The following is a 23,139-nucleotide window of genomic DNA, read 5'->3' as shown; positions in this document are numbered from 1 at the left end:
CAGCGTCCGGTGGGGGCAGCGCCTACATCTGCAGCGTTTTTTCCATCTTGAAACCATCTTGAAAGGTGGCAGTATCTTATAAACCAGTCTCGGGGCTCTCTGGAAAAACGCAATCCGGCAGAGGAGGCGGCATCTTTCTACCTCCTCTTTTATTCTTTCCTTTCGTCTATTATCCCGCTCGCCGGCGCTCGCAGTTTGCTGCCATCTCTCGTTTCTCAGCATGTCCCGACTACCCCTCGGATGGGTAGCCTTCCTGTGGACACTCCTCCCCTCATTTTCCAACGCTGGGCAAGATGTCGAGGGGAACAAGATCCTCCGCCTGGGCGACGCCGTACCCATCGACAGCCCCGGAACCTACTATGCCGACCTCCACCCCTGCCCTGCAGAGTGCGGCTACAGCAAGCCCGACAGCTGGACGGTCTACTCTGCCGTCGAGCGGCTAACACACTGCCCGGAGACAATGCTCTTCGACCTCGCAATCAAGACTCCGGTCGACGCACCAGACGCCTTTGTCAAGATCCGCGCCTGCACTGCGGGACAGCCGGAGAATGCGAATACCACCGCCAATGCCCTGTATCTGGCAATCGCGGAAGACGAACACGGGCTGACTACAACGAGAAAGCGTGACGTGGGCGAGTGTCTGTCGGACTCTGCGGATGAGGTAAAGCTGTCGGTGCAGTTTGGACAGCAAGGCGGACGGACGAGTCAGGTTGACGCCGCCGTTGCGGCTCTCGAACACCTTGAGCGGTTCATGGGGGATGATTCGAACTGTGATACGCCAGTGCTTCTTGCCTACACCAACGGTACCGTTGCCGGTATGTACCTCGGCCCTGGCTTTGGAAGGGACACGGCCACCTCCGTGCTAGAGCGCCTCCAAAAGCAGGTCCGAGAGAACGGAGTGGCTGAGACGACCCTGGTGCAGCTTTGCGGGGTGAATCGCAATGCACACCATGTCCTCGGAGTCGCTGTTGAAACCAATGGGAACGTCGCGGCAGTGCAGAAGTTCTTGAGCACGTGGTCGAATGCCGAATGTGTGGCCGATCTTGATGAAATGACCGAGTGGGACAATATCTCGCTCTCAGAGGTCGATCAAGGCCTCGGGCGGAGTTCACATTCCAGCAGTGAGAGGCGAGCACCATCTGAGGCTGACCGGACCCCTCTGCAACCTCGAGCAGAATGCACGGTGGAAAAGGCCATCGCCGGCGACAACTGTGACACGCTCGCCGCTCGGTGCGGGATTACCAAGCCCGATCTCATCGAGTACAATGGTAGCGCAGAACTCTGCATGCCAGGGCGGATACTGGCCGGTCAGCGGTTGTGTTGCAACCGTGGGACACTGCCTGATATTCGGCCCAAGCCGAACGAGGACGGGTCCTGCTTCTCGTACACAGTGCAGCCGGGCGATGACTGCACGACGCTGGCGCTTACCTACGGCCTCACGAACACGGTTCTCGAGCGGTTCAACAACAAGACTACCTGGGGGTGGAACGGATGCCGGAACCTCAACCACGGAATCAATATTTGTCTGAGCAACGGCGATCCGCCCATGCCGGCCCCGGTGGCCAATGCGGTCTGCGGACCAACCAAGGTAGGCACTGAGCGTCCCACCGACGGGACACCGCTCCAAGACTTGAACCCCTGCCCCCTGAATGTATGCTGCAACATCTGGGGCCAGTGCGGTATCAACGAACAGTTCTGCATCGAGGAGCGAGGGCCCGCCGGGAATCCAGGCACCTCGCCCGCCAACACCAACGGCTGCGTCTCGAGCTGCGGCGTCGACATCCACAACACCGACGGCGACATCGTCGTCCCCTACGGGCGCGTCGGCTACTACGAGAGCTGGAACTTCAACCGCAAGTGTCTGTGGCTGCGCGCGGCGAACGCAAACACCAATCTGGCCTACACACATATTCACTGGGCGTTCATAGAGGTCGACCCGTCGGACTGGAGCGTGAAGATCGCTGACCCATACAATCAATGGGAAGACTTCAAGGCGCTGGACGATGTGCGGAGGATCGTCTCCTTTGGCGGCTGGGGCTATTCGACCGAGCCGGAGACGTACGATATACTTCGTCAGGCGATGAGTCCGCCGAATCGCAAGGCCTTTGCGACAAACGTTGCTGCGTTCGTCACGGAGCATGAACTAGACGGTGTAGACTTTGACTGGGAATATCCAGGGGTATGTCTCTTCCCATCAAATGAGCTTTGTGCTGACTACGCGCGTTCAGGCCGTGGATATACCTGGGACCCCACCGGGCCTCGAAACGGACGGTCCGAACTACTACAAATTTTTGATCGTGATGCGCGGGCAGTTGGCCGAGGGAAAGTCTTTATCGATTGCTGCGCCGGCTTCGTACTGGTATCTCAAGGCCTTCCCTATTGACCTGATGGCTAAGGAGCTGGATTATATTGTGTTCATGACCTACGATCTCCATGGTGAGTCACCCTCTACCGGAGATTCCGTCCGGCAACTGACGTCAGAAAGGCCAATGGGATGCCGGCAACCAGTATGCAACGGAAGGTTGCCCGACGGGAAATTGTCTGCGAAGTCACGGTGGGCCATCTCATTGTTTCCAAAGCCACCAGTGCGTGTGACTGACATGCCAGCTACACATAGTCAATCTTACTGAGACAACCTACGCTCTGTCCATGAGTAAGCTGCCCTACCTATCACTTCCCTTTCCCACGCTTAATCACGCTTGCGGGGCCGCTTATCCCTGTGCAAGATTAATATTTTCGCTAACGCGAGGCGCAGTTACAAAAGCGGGAGTTCATACAAACAAAATCTACGTAGGGGAGTCCAGCTACGGGCGGTCGTTCCTAATGAGCGAGGAAGGATGCACGGGGCCTGACTGCTTCTTCGAAGGGGACCGGCTCAACTCTCCAGCAGCCAAGGGCGTCTGTACAGACACCGGGGGCTACATCTCCAACGCCGAGATTGACCGGATTGCGTTCCTCGGCGACAATGTGCAAACCTGGCACGATGGGGCCTCGAACTCGGATATCATGGTGTATAATGGTACGTACCCTCAGGCTCGGTGCGCAACAACGGATCTTCCGCTGATAACGCTCAGACACTCAGTGGGTGGCATATATGTCCCCGACAACAAAACGGACCAGGCGCATTCACTGGAGGGGCTATAATTTTGCGGGGACGATTGATTGGGCTGTGGACCTGCAGTCGTATACGGATGACGAGTACTACGACTACAAAACGGGAGAGGGCGGCGAGGATCTTCTACCCCCGTTGCCCGATGACCCAGAGTGCACTGCCACATATGATAGTTTAGAAGGCATCGAAAAGGACTTTGGTCGCATCCATGAGCTCTGCATCGGTCAATATATGCTCGAAGCCCTCCAGAAGAACTTCACCGCGTCGCTAACCGCGTACGACGCGTTGATGGAAGATGGCTACGACGGCAAGTTCAAAACCTACGCCAAAGCCGTGGTCTCCGCGTCCAACAAGGTCGTCGAGAACTTTATGTACGAGAACGGCGAGAACTACTTTAGCTGCATTGTCACGGAGAAAATCGAGTGCTGCGAGTTGTGCGAGGACTCCCACGCCACCAACCACCCAGAGATCAACTGCCGGTACTGCGAGGAGTACGATTGCGTGCCAGAGGGTAACTGCGACAACCCCGAGGTTCACTGCGATCCCCCCGAGTACCGGTACCGGAACATGACGCAACCGTGCCCGCCGGACTATTCGATGCGCGGGCAGTCGCCGCCGTCTGACGGGCGGTATACGCAGTCTGTGTACTGGACACTCGAGGACCCCGACGCGTTCTGGGCAGACCTCTTCACTGAGACGGGCGTGGCACAAGAGGATATCGAGTGGAAGGACGTGAACCATTTCCCCTGCTACCCGACCGAAAAGCACTGCGCAGACAGGCAATGGGACTACAACTTTCCGGTTCCGACCGAATACGACCCCGAAGATGTGATCAACCCCAAGGACGTTGTCTCCGAAGCGTATGATAAGCTCAAAGCCCTAGGGCCTGAACTCACAGACGTTGTTGACAAGGTGAAGAACGACGAGTATTTTGGCGATATCAACGAGCTAATCGACGCCGTTTCCATGCCCGTGCTCATGGTCTCCGACGCAATCGAAAACATGCAGTCCATTGTCGAGATCGCCGAGGAGATCGAAGAGGCAAAGGCCAAGTCTATCTTGTTCGCCTTCCTCAGCGCCATCTTCTTCTTTGTCCCCGTCGTGGGCGAGGTCATGGGCGCCGTCAGCTCCCTCGCGAATATCGGCCGCATTGTCTCGCTCCTGGGTGCCGCGGGCAATGTGGCCCTTGACGTCTATACAATCCTTGACGATCCTGAAAATGCTCCTCTGGCCATCTTTAGCTTGATCCTGACGCCGCTAGCGCTTATGGATGTTGTCAAGGTTGGCCAGGCTGCCAAAGCGCGCAGAGGGATGCCCGCCGCGGATGTTGCAAAATTGGGCGATAGGCTTTCTGGGAGGTTGAATCTTATTTCAAAGCTCAAGGATAGGTGTACAATCTAGACAAGGCATCGCTAGTGGGATTTGCGCCATCAGTGAGCTAACCACATGAACAGCAGGGTGCTAATGCATATTCATTAACGGTATATATCCATTAATCTGGGCATTATTTCAAAGAGAAATAGTTATATAGTATTAATATTTACTATAACATAGAGAAATAATAAAGTATCCAAGGCCTTGCTAAATAGAAAAGATATTAACCTTATTCTTAATAATATTAGGGAAGAGAGCACACTAGATTATATACTAATGTTAGGTAACTTAAAAGGTATTTGTTACATGCACCTCTGGGTCACGTGCAAAAGGTAACTTGGACCATTAGGCCACTATATCAAACCCTTTAAAGGAGCCACCTTTAAAGGTCTGATATGCCCAGAACCTATGTTCAATGTTCATCACTAGTATCGCTATATAAGGTTCCTAACAGGGAGAGAGTATTAAGGCGTCTAAGGGGAGTGCTTCACAAACGCTTTTCCTGGCCCTCTGTTGAACCCAATCAACCTGACTTTACATGGTTGAAAACCGTTGTGTATCTGTCAGAAGGAGCAACGCGGGTGAACTTTCCGCTACGTAATTGGAGTCAACACAGAAAAACAGCGACTGGTAGTAGCAACAACTTTCCCATAGCCTTTGCTCTCGGTAGGTACATTCTAACAATCACATCATTCATCTTGGTCATGTTGTCAGGGTGGCTTTTGTGTATAGAGTCGCTTCTACCCCCTTGTATCAATGTGTCGCTTCGAATCCCCACTCTCTGTTCAAAAAGTCCGAGTGTTTGGTTCTGTTTTCATCAACTCGCATCCACCCATAATCCACTACGCATGCCCCATTCCGAATCCAGCTCGCCGCAACCAAGATGGGCTCGACCTCAGCTGTCGTTCGACTTTGCTTGGCCGGATGACCTGCTTCAGTCCATGACTCGCTGGTCACCACGGTCGGCCTGGATATCGGAGCTTCTGCTCCTCTGGGTGACACTGGACTCCACAAGCAACATATGGTCGCCCTAATCATGGTTGCGTCAAGATGTTATTTGCGCAGCGACACCCAGAAATGTGCGTCGGAACCACGTACCGTAGTGGAGAGAACAGTACCACCCGGAACTTCGAACCACATGGTCTGTGACGTCTGCAGCGAAACATTCTCGGGCATAGGCTGCGATCAGGAGACTGGAGAAGTTGGAATCATGCCCTGGAGCGGTTGTTTCAGAGCACTATCCCATCTCCGCCGTTTGCTGAGAAGTAAGTTGGTTCCTGACTCGATAAAGCGAGTCTAAGCTTATTTTACCTCGTCTCGTAGTTGGATGATCACTACTCGACCGAGACAAATCCCGAAGGGGTCCGACGTTTATTCGAGGCCGAGTGTTTTCCGTGTCGGATATTGGGATTCTGAAACACCGGTGGTTATATCTATCCCATACTTGTACAGCCTCCTTGCCAAGACGACTCTGACGCGGAGCGGTGTGAACAAAACTTCTGCAGATGCAAAGGGCTTCTTGGCGATGCTTGCTTGCAGGCTTACGAGGCAATTTTCCGCGGTGGAATTATTCATGCCCTGTGATCGGCATCGCTGCCTCGCGTTATTGTCCGGATGGGATGCGGAGTACGCGGGGTGCTGCTCTAGTGGACGGGCTTATCTGATTGATTCTGCAGGTCGAGGTTCTGCATGGCCAGAAAGGGTCTTCAAGTGCAGGGACTGGTTCATGATTATGGGGAACCCTGTTTTGCCAGAACGAACGGGGCCACTGCTGAATGTGGGGTGCTCCGAAACCCTTGAACGTTGACCGTCACCGACCCTCTGAGGTGGAGAGAAATTTGCTCACTTTTTTTTGGGGCAAATGGAAAGTGTGGCCAGACTATTGCCTCACCCATGGAATGCTTCGAGCCCAGGCTGTGAAAAGAATTCAAGGAGCTAACTCCATCCTTCTGCTTCGGATAGAGAGCCCGAGGGCTTGGGAGCGCCACACTCTCTGCAAGTCTCCCTAATTCTTCAAGACAAGACCAACAAGAAACGTCCTGCCGAGTCATGACAGGCGCCACACTCTTCGCAGGTGGGGTTCCACCTCCACCGGAATTGATCAAAGCAGGATAAACTCCGATTTCTGAGGTCCTCCAGCCACGTAGAGATATTGACCTCCAGACTACTTGCTTGGCAGCACTCTATTTGACGTTCCGCTGGGTTCCTGAACTGCCGATGGCGCAGGACGCGCTCCTCTCATTGTCCATGCCATGGTGCTGTGCTCCATTATTGGAGGGAACATGCGGGCAGCTGCCCAGCCAAGACACAGCTCTTCCCCTGCAAGCTATTCCTCGTGATTATGAAACAGGGTAATCTGTTGACTTGATCATTATCCATTGATCCACCAATGGAGACGAAAACTCTAGGCGCCCAATGCTCTTCCGCGGTCGAGGGAAACGACAAGTATAAATGTCTCGAACTCCCCGATCGACACTGCTTGCGCAATCAGATTGTCATCCAACGTTGATCGTCAGTTTCATCTCTGCAACCATGCTGTCCAAGATCGCTCTCGCATCTACGCTGATCCTTCCCACTGCCCTTGCTTGCCTTGGGTACGAGGGAGGTGTCCCCACCCCCACCGCCCATTACTCCAACAGCTCGCCCATTGAGATCGGCGAGGGAGAGGTCTTTGACGCCGGCTGGGCCAAGTATGACCGCGGATCCGGTGCCTGCAGTGATGGTGAGGGCGGCAACGACGACGCCGTCTTTATCCTCCGATCCGGCGCTACCCTGAGGAATGTTATCATCGGAAAGGACCAGAAGGAGGGTGTCCACTGCGAGGGTCCCTGCACTCTGGAGTTTGTCTGGTTCGAGGATGTCTGCGAGGATGCCATCACTGTAGTACGTTCCCAAACACTCCCACCCCTGTTCCTTCCCGCGGACATACTAATTGATCCTTGCAGCGCGGTGACTCTGCAGGCGACCACACCTGGATTATTGGAGGAGGTGCCTACCACGCTTCAGACAAGGTTGTTCAGCATAATGGCTGTGGAACAGTCAACGTGAGTATTCTTTGGCTTTCTATAGCTCGTCCATGGCGGTCCCTAACCTGCGGTGCCCCCTCAGATCATCAACTTCTACGCTGAGGACTACGGTAAGGTCTACCGCTCCTGCGGCAACTGCAGCTCCCAGTGCAAGCGCAACGTCTACATCGAGGGCGTCACTGCCCGCGACGGTGGTGAAGTTGCCGGCATCAACCAGAACTATGGGGACACAGCCACACTTGTCAACGTTTGTACTGATGCTGACCATCCCTGTGTGCTCTACTCGGGCTGTGCTGGCGGTTGTGAGCCTTCAAAGGTCGGATATTGCTCTGGTTAGGAGTATTTGTGGCGGTATAGGCTTGCCGTGAGCTCGTTGTAGGCCAGCCGCTGTTTTGGCTTTGGCTGCATGTGCGACACTGTTAGCATCTTTGATTCGGTTGATTAATCTATATAATCATCTTTTCTCCCTCTGTACATCCGGGTTTCTTGAACTTGAACACTCCACTTGGGCTGTTGATTCTATCACAGGCCACCTTCTAGAATATTATAATAGAGCTAAATGGCTTTAGTAGCCTTATTTTGATACTACTACTAATTTTTATTAATCAGGAGGTCGGCTATGTTATAGGTTTACCTAGTAGGTAGATTTACTTAAAAAAGAAGTTACTTTTCAGTCTAAAGCTACTTTTAGCCCCTTTAGCTAGAATTATAGTGCCTGCTAGTTACTACTTAGTATTGCAGACTACCTACTTCTTATTAAAATATTATATAATATTCCATATATTCCGGGCTTTGAAACAGCCCAGTGACTTCACCCCTACTCTACTATGTACACGTCAAAAACCAGGACTGTCACCACATATACTTGCACTCAAAGCCACCACTTCCTCGGTCCACAAATCTGCCCCCATATCCTCAGGCTGATCGGTGTAAAAGAACTCCCCAAGCAGGAGTCGTGCCTGATGGCTGTCACTGAGGCCAAGACACTGCGCCACATGCGCAGTGTGAAGAACAAACCATGAGTGAGTGTTGTAGCCCTTGGACCCCAACCCTCCAGAAACAAGCATCCAGAGGAGCAAGTCAGGAGCGATCACCAGGAGATACGGAATGCGGGGGGCAAGAATGTGCTTGAAGGTTTCCACCATGTGGCGCACGATGGGGAGAGATTGGAGATGCGAGACACGGACGTATAAGTAGATGAGAAGGGAGTAACGGAGAGGCGGGTTAAGATCGTTCATCTTGTATGTTGGATCGCAAGTAGCGGAGAGGAAGTCGTGTTGAAAGACGGTGAAAAGATCATTGTCGGTGTGTGTTACGAGTTCGGGATATGCTTTGCCAAGCTCGAAATGTTGGATGAGCCTTGTGAAGGTCGTGAGAAAAGACTTTAGAGATGGAGAAACCTCTGTGTACCAGGGGGAGGTAGCAAAGCGAGAACCGAGAGTAGCTATATAGGGTGGGATTACGAAGCCGATTGCGTAATCATCAGGCCTTGGATGGAAAATGGCGGGCTCCTGAAGTATCTCGCTGCGAAACTTGGCTGACATTGGGATGATCGGCGGTTCGTTCTGCAGAGCCGCATACGCCGTGACAGCACTGGGAGCAATCAGCCACGAACGCAACAGACATGAGAGGGGTGTTGTACTAGTATATGCTGGAAAGGGTCATGTGCTCCAATGCATCAAGACCGCCAGCTAGGTCTATAAGCGTAGCCAGGCCTTTCATATGCGTCTGCAGAGCCGCAAATTCGGCATTGATAGTCTAAGCAGACCAGTTAGTAATCAAAAGAGCCTCAAACCTGACTCATCAATGGGGGAGAACTCTAACTATACCTCGATTGTCACTATTGAACCAACAAGTAACACTGTAGACTCTGCGACCGCAGTCACGGGATCCTGCAGAATATCGTTCAAGGTTCTGATGGCGTTCATTCGAAATTGTAAGCAATCTCTGCGTGATCTCTGGCATGCTACAGAAGAAACACCATTGCGAGATTCAAGAGCCGCCTTGTGTCCAGCCGCGAGACGGAGTTTGGTGTGGAGGAGCGCTGGGGACATGACCGCCCTTTCAGCCCACCAGGTGTTCATCCGGTCAACGTTAAACGGATACGCTGTAGGAACCACGTAGAATCTGTCTAAGAACATTTTCAGTGCCGGCTGCAAATATGAGAAAGCTAGTAATAAGCAGACGACCTACAATGGTGAAAATACAGATGCATGGCGCTGCTCATTGGCACAGGGTAGGCGCAAAAAGGGTCGGCATGGTTCTGGCTGAGGACGGCAGATACTCTGACTGGCAACATACTATTGTCATGTGTCGGATGAATCTGTGTCTTGTTTCTGTGGACGTTTTCTACCTCCTTCTCTCCTCGCTGTGGGGCACAGCCCCTGTACGGCTGGGGCAATTTCAACCGATCAAGAGCTTCTTTCTTCTTTCGCTGATGGGCGTTTCTCGCAAGGAAGGCCTTTTTTTGCCTTTCTATGCCGACACACTGCGAAACATCAGCCTGCGTATTCACAAACATAAACCCATGATGCGCAGGCTGAGGTGTGGGGTGCCAGGTCCCTTCATCTATCAGGAGCGGCGCTTCCAGTGAAGGAAATATCGAGATAATCTCATCAACGGAAAAATTAGAGACAGAGCTCATCGTGAACACACACACACACAAAATTGTTTCGAGGAGCTTCTCAAAGTGCAGAGCCTTTTGACTACTGAAGGTAATATTTCACTAGATTATGTCAGATGGGGCAATGAGCGATAAGCCCTTGACAGTTCTCCAGTGTAAGCAACAGTAGAAGAGAACCAATGACAATCTTCCATAACCCCGCAATCCAAACTTTCGGTTCGGGTTTTGGGGTCAATTCTACCGAATTGATGACCCGGATTGGTTTCAGACCAGAGCAGGCGATGCCAACAGATTGATTACTCATATAAGATTAAAACTTGAAAACAGGCGAAACATCAAAACGCGACAGAGGGGAAAGGAATGGGGGGCAAGGAGAGAGAAGCGCTGACGGAGCCAATGCTACTAAAAATAGTCCGCAAGGGTCTCGGCAATGCAAACCGTGTCTAAACGAGCGTTATGTTGGTGATCCTCTCGTCAACCTGCAGAACTAGGCAGGATTTCGCCATGTAAGAAGCATGTGCTTGACCAGCAAGCCATTTAAACTACCAGATAAAATAATTGTATATACATATACCAGTGGCTACCCCAAACCGCCCTAAAAGAATATCGTCCGAGAAATATGATCACCGCTCACCTTCCACCTTCCAACTTGCGCACTTCACGACACATATAACATTAGACGATCACTACTAAGTATACTAGCTCAAGAGTGTCAAGTAGCACACCCTACCCAAACCACACCAGCGGACCCGGGATAATGTACAACTGTAAGTAGGAAAAAAAAACAGTAAGCATTCAAACTCAAAAGCAGAGTAAGAGCATAATCAAAAGCCATACCAGAGGGTAATAGTTATTAAAATAAGTCCCAGGATCTTCATTACTATAGAGACCAGAAATCGCAATAAGGGGTCCAGGATTTCCACTGCCACCACCCATAACCTGGACCTGGGCACAGGTGACGAAGAATTAAGCGCTGTTCGCGTTAGCAGCATTATGGACGCCAATCATATATTCTTGTCCAATCCAAGATCACTTCGGGCTATTATAATATTACATGGATCTTAAAGGACTTAGAAATTATTATTCTAGATTTATCTTAGCAACCGCGACAGCATTTTACCAACTTGTGTCAGAAATCATGGCCAGGGTCAAGTCATCAACACAACTTCAGTGGCTGTAATGGTTACTATCGTCATTCATTATCATTACTCTTAATATCCAAGCAACAGACAGCACACGCAAGCAAGCTTAAGAATACACTTTTCGCCTTGTTCCTGGACAAGAGTATTATCCCTAATATACTCAAAAACCAGGGGAGTCCCTAAGGTATCTAATATTCAAGCAATGCTTATCTACAATGTGCCTTTACTCGTACATCTTGTTATCCACTGACCTCATTGCAGTAGTTATAGTGATAATGATTAAGATACATGACTCGAAAGTGGCGTAACAGACCTTTATGGCGGGAGTAAACTTCTCTGGGGGCCCTACATAGTGCATCAATATCATAACATGCTATGGCATATTTAGTGTCGATATCCGTGACTCGTTAGGGCTGAGGATCCTCACTCTGGGGCTCGCTAACAAGGGCAATTGAGTTCATGGAAGGAGGATGCCAAGCCGCGCTTAGAATATTTAAAGCCACATTTATAGTTATCTCTGTTTCCGCAGCCGTAGGGCATCAAAGTGAAGTTGGTGTCCTGGGCTCGCATCTCGATTCCTGCAAGTATCTCTCAATGCTTCCTAGGTTACAGATTATGCGACCCTACAGCTCTCCAGTTCATCGTGTGTAAGCGGCGGGTCGGATCGGTGGCGGTTACCAGTCGGTCTTCACCCGCGGCGGGATCCTAGCAAGCAACGAGATGTCGAACTACGAGTAATGTACGAAAGAGGAAGGAGAAGCTGTATGCTAATTAATTCAGAAACGAACCGCTGGGGATCAGGAAGACCAGCGATTCTCCATGGGTCTTTTATGTACAGCGATGCCAAGAGAGTCATTCGGGGCTTGGCCTAAAGGGGTTAGGCCTAAACGGGTCGGATCCCGAGCGGCGGTCGCACGGCCTCCTGTCGGGGCTGCCTGAGGCACCCGCTGTGACAACATTACTGGAGTGTTACTTAGTCGTATCACAATTTGCAGATTGATTTGATATGTCTTCTGGACTGCGAACTGAGAGAAACGAGGCAGATACTGAACAGTGAGCCTTTGATTTTTTTCCATACAGTAATCGGCGAAATGAGCCTGCCCCCCAAACTTTCATTCTTCCAATTTGAAAGAGGAATGCCAAGCTTATTAGTCTATCTTGGGTTAGTGTATGCTTGGCGTTTTTGCTGGGAGATAACATATTTCAAACTGAACAATACAGAGACAGCCGAGGCTGTTATCCATACGTCCAATACAAAAGCACTTGTTTCGTAATATACGGGATAAAAATAGAAATTTGGTGGGTTCTAAAAGAAAGGGGATCCTCTGGAATGTGGAAGTTTCACCCACTCATTATCAGCTTCACACGAGTCCTTGCTTTTAAACTTCACTAGTTTCAACGGAACCTATACATAGGGATCACCTCTTTCTTCTCTTTGAATTCGAGCTCCATTCCTTGTATTGGTTAATCGCCACCAAGAACATAATGGCTCAGATCCAAGGCCACTGTGACGCCCGGTTTTCTAAGCTACGCGACTTAATGCAAGAGTCCATCGAGTCCGGACAAGATATCGGTGCCAGTCTGTGTATTAATCTCGACGGCGATAACGTGGTGGATATATGGGGGGGCTACGCCGACGCATCGACCAAGAAACCATGGGAAAAGCATACGGTAGTAAATGTCTTCTCGACCACGAAACTAGTCACCAACTTGGCGGCTCTAATGCTAATTTCGCGTGGTTTACTTGCCCCTGAGGATAAGGTGGCCCAGCACTGGCCTGAGTTTGCAGCAAACGGGAAGTCGGAGGTTACTGTCGGCCAGGTCCTAGCCCACACGGCGGGTCTCAGCGCCTGGAAGGACAATATGACGTTGGAGGACCTATACGACGTCGAGGAGGCAACCAACAAGCTAGCGCGCCAGGCACCGCTGTGGCCTCCCGGAACCGCCATGGGATACCACGGCATAACGCAGGGATTCCTCGTCGGAGAGCTGGTGCGAAGAAAAACGGGGATGTCAATCAACAAGTTCATAATGGAGGAGATTTGCCGGCCGCTAGGCGATGGGACGGACTTCCAGCTTGGATGTCGCAAGGAGGACTGGAACCGGGTGGCCCCCGTCGTACCTCCGCCAGGGCCTTCCATCCAGGAGGTGCTTAGCCAACAGGCGGGATATAAGCAGGACTCGATCGTCATGCGCACGCTTTGTAACCCCGAGCCCACGGCCGAGGACGCTAACACTGAGCTCTGGCGGTCCAGCACGTTGGGCTCAGTTAACGGCCACACAAACGCTCGGGCGTTAGTCAAGATCCTCTCTTGCTTCTCGCTCGGCGGCACATGTGCGGACGGAGGGCATCGCCTGCTATCGACCGAGACAGTGAAGCTGGCGCTTACAGAGCATGCGACAGGAATAGATTTGGTGACGGGGCGGAGCGGGAGGCGTGGACTTGGAATTTACCTCACCGGGCCTGGGTCGGGGATCGTCGAAGGCAAGCTGCCGGAGGGCAGTGTTGGATGGGGTAGTGGATGGGGGGGTTCAATCGTGGTTATGGATAGCGACAGGAGGCTCACAATCGCGTACGCTATGAACAGGATGCTAAGCGCCGAACATCCTTCCCCAGCAGCATATATCAAGGCGGTTTATGAGATACTTGGAGCTACCCAAGCTGCCTAGGATCTGGACAAGCTCCGTTCAGAAACTGCATAATCATGGGTTTGACAGAGGTAGATTATACCCGGCGTGCAGTGGGAGAAATAGGCGGTTCGGTCCGGCTAGGTCGGTCATGATGGCCAGTGTGTCAGGATCGTCCTCGCCGAGTTTGAATTACAGGGCTTGTTGAGTATTATCATGTCTAAAAGGGTCCGGCAACTTTATAATGTGGGTGAATACCTTTACCTCCAACCAGATTAATGACTTTGTCTTAATTCTAAGTTCTAGCGCTGAACTAGAGTAGATTAAAGCCAAGACCCGTGGACCCATGGACTCCCAAAGAATATGGTCAAAAGAAATAGACAGCTCTGGAAGGAGAGAAGATTAGTTAAGAATAGTTAAAATAACTTCTTAGTTTTTCACTTACCTAACCATGTGTGTGGGTGATTGACAGCACAATATAAGCGGACAATATAGGCAGAATAATCATACCCCACCCACTCCACTATTTTGTGGTTCCTGATCCCTTGTTTCAAAAGGGCGGGTTGACAAAGCCGCAAAGAATAGTTATCACTGGGTATATAAATCAAAAAATAATGTCTTCACCCCAAGTTCTTCATGACTATTATAAAATCCTTGAGATCCCACGAGAAGCAGATATCGACAGCATCAAGACAAGCTATAAGCGCCTTGCAAGAATTAGGCACCCTGATAAGAACTCTAGCTCCACAGCGACTTCTGAATTCCAGTTGGCACGGATATCCCCACCCACTAACTAATGTTTCGGCGTCGGCTAACAATACTATTACATAGCTCCAGGAAGCATATTCAACTCTCGTGGACCCCCAAAGCCGCAAAACTTACGACGCTCAGTATACATTCACCAAGTTCTACCACACAGCACCTCAGACAAATCAGCCCACGAACTCAGCCAGCGCTGCTAAACGCGAGAAAACAAACAAAGTCCCAGCACTGACGTTGCAAATCCGAGAGCTTAAGAATCGGCTGCACAAGCAAGAAGCCGACTTGCGTCTGGCACGGTTACGTTTGGCAAAGCTACACGGCGACATAGCTAGTCTAGACCAGGACATCAAAAATATCGAAAGAGAGAAATCTGGAAAGGCAACATGGTGGGGATATTTTACTTCAATACTTCAGGGACACCAGGAAACAGAAGAGGAGAGGATTAAGAGAGATAATGATCGACTTCAGAAAATCGCAGCGAGGAGCATCAGAGATAGCAAGGTCCAGCGAGAAATAGCAGCCGTCCGAGATCTCGAGAACGCAATTAACGCTACCCACAGCAGTATCACGTCAGCGGAGTTCAAGATTCGTACGGAGAAATACAGAGAAGAACGAGAAGAACGAGAAGAACAAGAAAAGAGAAGGACGGAAGAGGAGCGCCTTCGTCGAGAGGCTAATAGGAGAATGGCGGAGGAACTTAAGAAACAACAAGAAAAACAGGCCCAGCAAGCGAACAAGGGATATAAGTATCCAAGCCAAGAGCAGGGAGCCAGTCGATCGCGAAACTCTGGTCAGAGTGAGGGAAAGCAGAATTTCCACGAGAAAGAAACATGCCATCACCAAGGCTGGTGGAGCCGAATTGATGTTCCCACCTGCTGCAGTCGATGCTCATCCGTTACTCGAAAGTTCATATTTCAGTGTCCTGGTTGTGGTAAGCTGGCCTGTGCTTCGTGCAGGGAAGCTATCAAGGGCGGAAGCTTTAGATCAAATCGTTTCGGCAAAGGTACCTACCACAACAGCTCACAGTTCACAGATTATACTAGCTATTCTGAGAGAGTTGATTATTTCGATTAGGGTCAAAGTGAGCGTAAATCCTTAGTCTAGTCATATCATTTCGGGAATATACTTAATGCATTTACTGTGCAATTGTGCCCTTCTCCCTTTTCTTCAGCTAGAGCCTGGTATGACCAAACGGATATCGTTCAAATTATCCTCAATCGAGGTTGGAGCTCCTTCAGGCAGCAGGAGGAAGAGCCCGTGGGCAGGCATGACTAGAACGCTTTGTAAGAGCACGCTGCGAGTGATCGTGTACAGAAACAAAAATTGTAGTATCGTCAAGTTTGACACGCCGGTCATGATTTATTTTCTGATGTAGCAGACGATCAGGCCCCCGTTTAATCTTTCTTCTCCCAATATAAACTGGGCGTTGAATTTAAGTCTTGTTCCGTGCTACTAAAACCTGATTGGATGCCATACCTGTTTAGCTGGCAAGGTTACTTAGCATTTTTATTTTAGGGCTTGTGAGCATCCCTTAGGTAGCATCACCTACCAATCGCACCAGGCCGTTAACCACGACCATAGGCCAATATAATTGTCAGCACAGCAACACCTACTCTAACAAACGAATTTCACTCATTGAATGACATCGGCTGGTACGGCTCAGCTTGTAGGTCCCGTCTACACCTCTATACTAAATGCTATACCTGGTCCCAAACTACCAACCATGGTAGACCGACTAACAACCTGCTCCACGCAATTCCTCTTCGGATAGCTCTACGAGAAATTCCCCGTAAAGTGGATTCTCGATATCAGCGGTGGCTATTCTCGAGATTGGTTCTATCATGTCTGCCTCGGCGATGACCTCGGCTGCGTTTATTGTGGGCAGGGCGATTGCGGGCTGTGGCTTGGCGGGGATTTTTGAATGCGGTGTTGATGTGTGTTGCCTTGTTTCCAAATTCTTTGAATTTACGGTGCGTGCTAAGAAGGCTATGCAGTGCAATCGCCCATACGGTCCCGCTTCGCTGGAGACCGATATTCAACAGTACCGTTGGAGGCCTCGAATGTATTGCCATGGTCGTGGCGCCGGTGATTGGGGACGCGATTACGACCTATGTTACGTGGAGATGGTGGTGTGTATCACAATCTATACTCCATGCCTGATACTTCGTTTCTTCTAGCAGTACATCATGGCAGCTTCTGGCTCAGCCTCCCCGTCGGCGGCTTCACCACGGCGGTAATAATCGTCCTTGCTTAGGAGGGGACTGGAGAGGGGGAGGGGTTTGATGTCGATGGTATAATTGGGCAGGGGGCGACGGGGTTTATGGGGGATGTGCCTGCGGAGGTGAGAGGAAGGGTCGTGGATGTTTACAACTATGCGATTACGAGGGCTTTCTGGCTAATACTACTATAAATATTACGCCTTATTTTATAAATTTAGGAAGAAATCTAAGAATATTATAGATAATCTTATCTATAAAAGGAAGACTATAAGTAGCCTTAATATAGGTTCTATACTTAAGTATATTATATAACTTAATTATAAAAGATATTAAGTAGGCTAAAGAAAAAATAAAATATTATTATAATTTAAAATATAGGGACACGCCTTAACTAGAGAAGGAAGAAAGAGTTTACTTATTATAATAAATAATAGGAAGGAAAGATTTTAATATTAAAAATAAATAACTAAGTAATAAACTTAATATTATAGAATATAGATTATTTAAAATTAAAAAGAAACTTATAAATAATATCTATTATCTAATACTATTAATAATCATATAAGTTTACCTAGTATTTTATATCTTATGCATAAGACGTACCGCCACATGATCAAAAACATACCAACAAACTAGAAAAACACCATAATATGCCTCCTTTAATTTCTAGTGAACTCCCATTGACCTCTTAAGCTAGCCGAGGCTAAAGAAATAATAGCAACACAGATTAAAAACAAGTTACAAGCATTTAATATCAAGCGTTAACTATTTTATGAAACTAATATCCTAAATTACTGTCCTAGATTAATAATAGTTATTCATACCACCATAAAAGAGCTCCATCTTACTCACTTCTCTATTAAAGAGTACCTTAAAGAAATAGATAATTTTAATAACACGACTACCAGCATTTTAATCACGAGAACGTGCTTAACTTATCTCACAGACATTAACGGTAGTCGCGGGGAACTACAGCAGAATTTTCTAATAATAAGATATACAGCGGAAGTTTAGACAGGCCATGCTACGTTAGCTCAGGCTATCCTAGATATAGTTCACATAATAGTTAGGTTTTTAATAGAGGAGGCAACATTTCAAAGCTAGACTCATTTATAGCAGGCTAATAGAAGTTGGGACATTAACCCTAGCCCTCCACGAGGTTCCAGACTCTATTATGCTTGTTTAGCAGGGCTCGTGGCGGTTGCACGAGATATCATCAATAAGGGGGGGAATATCAACGCGCATAGCAGCGAATATCATAATGCTCTCCAGGCCACCTTATTTCAGGGCTATTATAAGGTTATTAGTCTACTCTTGAACAAGGGAGTAGATATTAATGTGTAGGGAGGCCTATATAGTAATACCCTTTATGCTACCTTATTTAAAGGCTATTATAAGCTTGTTAGACTACTCTTAGATAAGGGAGCTAATATTAATACGTAGAGGGGCCTATATAGTAATACTCTCTAGACTACTACTACCTTATTTTAAGGCTATTAAGAGGTTATTAGACTACTCCTAGATAAGGGAGTAGATATTAACACACAGGGCGGCCCATATGACAATGCCCTTCAGGCTGACTCAGAAGGATGCCATGAAGAGGTTGTCGAACTGCTCCAAAGAAGGGGCGCCACTACATCGTTCTCCAAGCAATCCGGCTCTATGACTACAACCAATTCGGCATAAAAACCTCGTTTCATGCACTCTGATCAGACCCACTAATCGATCTGTAGCCTTTAGTATTGTGTTCTCCTGTTGCCTAGCTTCAAGCCTTATCATCCTATCACTTCAGAGATTCTGATGTACACTTAGTGCTTAATGACAATTAATGACAAAGAGCCCATATTCTGACACAACGTTACAGCCCCGTGCAGCAATTAGTCGGCATTGCTAGATTGGGTCTATGAAATTGGAATGGAGATAACCGTTTCCAGCTCAAAGAAATCTGACCCCAATTAGGTATTGTCAACCCCCAACAACCCCTTTCTAAATCGCCACGCCCAAAATCCATCCACAATAACAATTTCGACAAACGAAAACACCAAGCTCCCTCCAAAAACAAGGCTGTGATACGTCCAAGCGTTCGCAAGATTCAGATCCATAATTTGACAAACAATTGCCCAGGGGAGGACGTAGAAGATGTTTGATATTAGGGACTGAGCGAGATACCACTGGGTCTGGGTAGCAAGGAGGACGGCGGAGAGCTGCGTAGATATTGCGTAGAGAATGTAGCACCTAGATATTAGGTTAGAGATTGTGACGGATGGTAAATAGATATGTAAGAAATGCGGAAGCGGGCTAAGAGGATGTACCAGTCTATAGTCCTCCACATGTTCTCGACGATCTTCGCGACAGGACGGGAATTACTTAGCCAGAAGGCGAAGGACTCACAGCCATATAGCAACATGAAGATTAACAAAGGGATTTCGATCAAGGAGACAAGAGCTACCGAGAGGAGCTGCTGGCCGTGTAACCACTGCACTAGTCAACCCTGCTGTCACAACTGTGGCGAGAGGAAAAAGTATCGACCGTACAATACAGGCTCAACCACGACCACGGCTGTACACTCGCCCTCCGCTTTAACCGTCCCCAAGCGTGTCCCACGAACGTAAGCGTCGTAGCTTCCGCCGCTTGCACAGGGACCATAATTAGGTCCCACCGGATAGTACTGAATACACCCCATGCCGTTGCATAGTCGGCCGACATGGAGACTACACCAGCAACAAGCCAGAGGTACAGCGCGTTTCAGACTGCGGATTCGAGGAACGTTATCGACCCAGGTTTCAGTAGAACTAGAAATCCACGAATCGTCGGCGCATCTGCATTGAAACTAACTGTGGATAGAAAATAGAGAAGGCCAGAGACGGCGCGACCATGTCACATGTTAGCCGAATACCGGCTTGCATAGCAATATCTGGTGTCCAGGTGCCAACGTGGAATGTTGATATGATTAGGAAGTCAAGAATAATATTTACCAAAACCTTCATGGAGCTGATCACAAACGGGACGTCCGGCTTATCTAGCGCTCGCGTGGCATTTGAGACAGCAACTTCTATTGCAGAGCTGAGGGCGGAGAAGGCGCTTATGCGGATATATATAATACTCGCTTCGCGGACATGATATGCTACAAAGGTTGACGAGAACTGCTGGGCGGCGCCGACGAAGACGATACTCATTAATAGTCCTAGAGTCGCCTGGAAAATTATCATCGTATAGGCGAGTCCCAGTCGAGCTTTGAGCGATCGTGCATCTTTATTAGCGATGGTACCCATACTGCGCGTGGTAAGCCTTCTTATAACCTCTGCCACAGTCCCAATGTACGTGTACACATCCGTCGTAACGAGCGAGGAGTTGATATTCGCGATCCAGATCTTGGCTAGTGTTCCGTGGAGCGCAGGAAGGATAAAGGCACCGGTATTAAAGAGCAGTGTGCCCACGTAACTGGTGTGGAAGATGATCAGCAATGAGAACTGTCAGAAGCAAAGGCAGTAGGGACAAACTGTTACGAGAAACTCAGCCGAGTTTCTTAGAGGTGCTGAAGAACTGCAAGCAAGGGAGCTAGGCATTGGTATCAAAAGCGACCGGAAGACAAGAAAGCGAAAGTACTCATTATCTTCGGTCGAAGAAATCAAGACGGAGGACGAGGCTGAACGTCGCCTTCGGGAGACAGAAGACGCGGAACGCTCCGCCGCGCATGACATCTAGCAGTATACAGACGGCCTATCATGACGATGAAGGGGCTACTAGCTTTTTAGGTTCGCAAGTATTATGCGCTGACAGGAGAGTATCTTGACTGTTATCTTCATGCAGATGCGCTTGGTCCAAGTACCAATTCTTTAACGGTAGGCTGCATAATAAGACATGATATTGTGGTCACTTTGAAAGGAATTCAAGATAAGAAGAGAATATGAAAGGCCAATTACTATCGTTCGCCCATGAATGACCCTAACAGATGACCGATATTCAGGAGGGAGCCATAGAATATTCTCTCCTCGATACGTGACCCAAGCGAGATCGTCAATGACGCCGTACCCTGGGCTCTGGTATAACCGGGGGACTTTCGTGCTTCGTAAATCATGAACGGCATCGTTCGTGGTAATATCAAACACACCTAAATTCGTGTGGAGGTGATTTGATTTGATTTGATCAAATGCGAGTCCACGAACACTGGTGATCTCGAACATTTGGGTGAACTGCGCAACCCTGGACTTCCAGATTCTGACCCCGGGAGGTCCAGAAAGGGAGTGATATTGGCATGCAAGCCAGTTCCCATCTGGCGACCAGGCAATCTGGTCCGTTAGGCCACGAAGTCTCTTTAAAACTGAAGTCGTTCTACCTTTGACAGTGTCCCGTATTATGATGATATAATCCACGAATCCACACGCAAGGTGACGTCCATCTCGAGACCATGAAATGCAGATAATTCTCCCCTTTTGCCCATAAACGGATAGGCAACGCCCACTGATCGTGCTCCAGTACCTTAAAGTACCGTCAGCCGACCCAGACGCGAGGATGTCGCGCTTAGGGGACCAGGCGAGCGATGTAATATCTTCGCCTTGTGTCTTGAGAGTCAACACACAGGGCCCAGTCGCTAGATCCCAGATTTTGACATCCGTATCGGGTGTTCGAAATGCAATCTGACTTTTATCCGCGGAAACGGACATCACGTTGACCGCACTGGTGGGACGAGGGGGTATTTCGGGTGTTGGCAAACGCATAGGACCCCCTGCCATCAGGAAGAGACTTATGCAAATGACGAGCACAATCATATTTGTTACAAGACAAATAACGATTGATTTCGACAATCTCCACAATATTGCCTGAGGAATGACAGTCATAGCCCAACCCGCAATTCCATCAAGGTTTTTGCGGTGTATATATGTCCATGGCCATTTGCTGCTCAGACTTTGGGGTGGGGCAATCTCTGTGGGAGCTGGTCTCAGGAAATTTGGGATATTCCTTGTCTGCCAGGCGTAGGGAGCCCATATCATCCCATAAACGATGAAAAAGCTCGGCACAGCAAAATACGAAGCAAGCAGGACCGGAAAGGTTAGGATGATACACAAACCCCAGCCCGCACACCATCTGATAGTCGATATACGATAGTCGATATATCGGACACAGTGTCTAACTCCCAGATCTTGATCGTGCTGTCCAACGAGCCAGACGCTAAGCTGAGACCGTCATGCGACCAAGCAACGAAAGTAACACGATCACTATGTGCGGAATGAATGGGAATGGAATGTCCGGCTAGGATCCACGCCCTCGGGGTGTTTCCAGACCTAGTTTCGACCCTCCATTTGATAAATGGCCAGTTCCATGGTGGTACGCCGTCAACTGCTGAGTATGTTCCCAGAAGGTAGCCACTTTGCGGGTGCCAAACGGAGATTATATCTGCACTTGTCGCTGATGCTAAGATGCTCCCCTCTGTGGACCAAAAGATCGAAGTCACCGGGTTCCGCCCGCCGTCTAACTCGCAAAGACACTTCCCCGTATCTGGGTCCCATATTCTTATAGAGCCCTCTCCCGATCCTTCTGCGATTGTCCCATTTTTGGACCAGGAAATTGCGTGAGTGTCAACGCGACACCTGCCAAGAATGCGTATGCACTTCCCAGACTTGGGGTCCCATATCCTCAGACTGCGATCGCTCGATGTAGATGCGAGTTTACCATCGTCTGAGCACTCGATATTCTGAACGGCTCCATTATGGCCAATGAGTATTGCTGTGCATTCTCCAGTACGGGAATTCCAGATTCTGATCGTTTTATCGATCGACGCCGATGCAAGCCTTCCGTCGAGTGACCACGAAACTGAGGTGACAGGTCCAGAATGTCCCGTTAGGGTCAAATGACACTTTCCTGACGTTGAATCCCATATTCTCACATTATGGTCGTCCGACCCGGATGCAATGCGGCCATCTCCAGACCAGGAAAGCGATTTTACCCGGCTGCCATTGTCTAGGGTCTGAATACACGAACCCGAAGTTTCACCCATCGTGGATTTGCTATTATCCCAATCCACTTGCTCTAGCTCATAGGCTGATCGGGTCAGACTTCCAATGGGTGAAAAAACCAAGGACGAGGAGTAAACCTGGAGGGGGAAGAGCTCGATCGCTAGTCTATGGTGTCTAATAAACCTAGATGCGTCTCGGACACGCTGTTGCAGAGCGTGACATGCGTCGGCTTTCTGTTGCGTGCTTTAGTAATGTTGAGGAACTTGATCAGTGGATCTAACGGATTGTGTACCTTGAGT

At 49.3% G+C, this 23,139-nt stretch overlaps 6 protein-coding genes across 6 annotated transcripts; 4 read left to right on the top strand and 2 right to left on the bottom strand.

Annotated features, from left to right (window-relative positions):
- Nucleotides 1–165: 165 nt before the first annotated feature.
- Nucleotides 166–4,513, top strand: BJX68DRAFT_278091 (uncharacterized protein; the record flags this gene model as incomplete). Its single annotated transcript, XM_071048462.1, has 5 exons — nt 166–2,179; nt 2,229–2,436; nt 2,618–2,653; nt 2,795–3,009; nt 3,182–4,513. The coding sequence occupies exons 1-5, from the start codon at nt 221–223 to the stop codon at nt 4,511–4,513; spliced, it is 3,750 nt and encodes a 1,249-aa protein (XP_070895524.1). The 5' UTR covers nt 166–220.
- A 2,505-nt stretch (nt 4,514–7,018) lies between these two features.
- BJX68DRAFT_270258 (pectate lyase) lies at nt 7,019–7,849 on the top strand (the record flags this gene model as incomplete). The annotated part of the gene is made up of 3 exons (XM_071046580.1): nt 7,019–7,369; nt 7,432–7,530; nt 7,595–7,849. The coding sequence occupies 3 exons, from the start codon at nt 7,019–7,021 to the stop codon at nt 7,847–7,849; spliced, it is 705 nt and encodes a 234-aa protein (XP_070895523.1).
- Nucleotides 7,850–8,201: 352 nt separating this feature from the next.
- BJX68DRAFT_157129 (uncharacterized protein) lies at nt 8,202–10,273 on the bottom strand. The gene is made up of 4 exons (XM_071036773.1): nt 9,342–10,273; nt 9,155–9,270; nt 8,923–9,105; nt 8,202–8,871 (listed from the first exon to the last, which is right to left on the bottom strand). Exons 1-4 carry the CDS (start codon nt 9,651–9,653, stop codon nt 8,349–8,351), a joined length of 1,134 nt encoding a protein of 377 aa, XP_070895522.1. The 5' UTR covers nt 9,654–10,273; the 3' UTR covers nt 8,202–8,348.
- A 2,357-nt stretch (nt 10,274–12,630) lies between these two features.
- BJX68DRAFT_244157 (serine hydrolase domain-containing protein) lies at nt 12,631–14,427 on the top strand. The gene has a single exon (XM_071041257.1). The coding sequence runs from the start codon at nt 12,763–12,765 to the stop codon at nt 13,945–13,947; it is 1,185 nt and encodes a 394-aa protein (XP_070895521.1). The 5' UTR covers nt 12,631–12,762; the 3' UTR covers nt 13,948–14,427.
- A 92-nt stretch (nt 14,428–14,519) lies between these two features.
- On the top strand, nt 14,520–15,741 carry BJX68DRAFT_257514 (uncharacterized protein; the record flags this gene model as incomplete). Its single annotated transcript, XM_071043359.1, has 2 exons — nt 14,520–14,675; nt 14,737–15,741. The coding sequence occupies 2 exons, from the start codon at nt 14,520–14,522 to the stop codon at nt 15,739–15,741; spliced, it is 1,161 nt and encodes a 386-aa protein (XP_070895520.1).
- Nucleotides 15,742–18,841: 3,100 nt separating this feature from the next.
- Nucleotides 18,842–21,550, bottom strand: BJX68DRAFT_270255 (uncharacterized protein; the record flags this gene model as incomplete). Its single annotated transcript, XM_071046579.1, has 3 exons — nt 18,842–19,121; nt 19,722–20,327; nt 21,366–21,550. The coding sequence occupies 3 exons, from the start codon at nt 21,548–21,550 to the stop codon at nt 18,842–18,844; spliced, it is 1,071 nt and encodes a 356-aa protein (XP_070895519.1).
- Nucleotides 21,551–23,139: the final 1,589 nt, after the last annotated feature.

Source organism: Aspergillus pseudodeflectus, assembly GCF_044049435.1.
Source record: "Aspergillus pseudodeflectus strain CBS 756.74 chromosome Unknown BJX68scaffold_47, whole genome shotgun sequence".
Classification (NCBI taxonomy): Eukaryota; Fungi; Ascomycota; class Eurotiomycetes; order Eurotiales; family Aspergillaceae; genus Aspergillus; species Aspergillus pseudodeflectus.
This window is presented reverse-complemented; position numbering and strand designations above follow the sequence as displayed.

Excerpts from the sequence above, each read along its gene's own strand:
- BJX68DRAFT_244157 (XM_071041257.1), top strand. The coding sequence starts at position 12,763 with ATGGCTCAGATCCAAGGCCACTGTGACGCCCGGTTTTCTAAGCTACGC.
- BJX68DRAFT_157129 (XM_071036773.1), bottom strand. The coding sequence starts at position 9,653 with ATGTTCTTAGACAGATTCTACGTGGTTCCTACAGCGTATCCGTTTAAC. Across the intron at positions 9,106-9,154 it reads ACCCTTTCCAGCATATACTA|TGCTGTCACGGCGTATGCGG; the intron begins GTACAACACCCC and ends GATTGCTCCCAG. Across the intron at positions 8,872-8,922 it reads CGCTTTGCTACCTCCCCCTG|GCTCATCCAACATTTCGAGC; the intron begins GTACACAGAGGT and ends GACCTTCACAAG.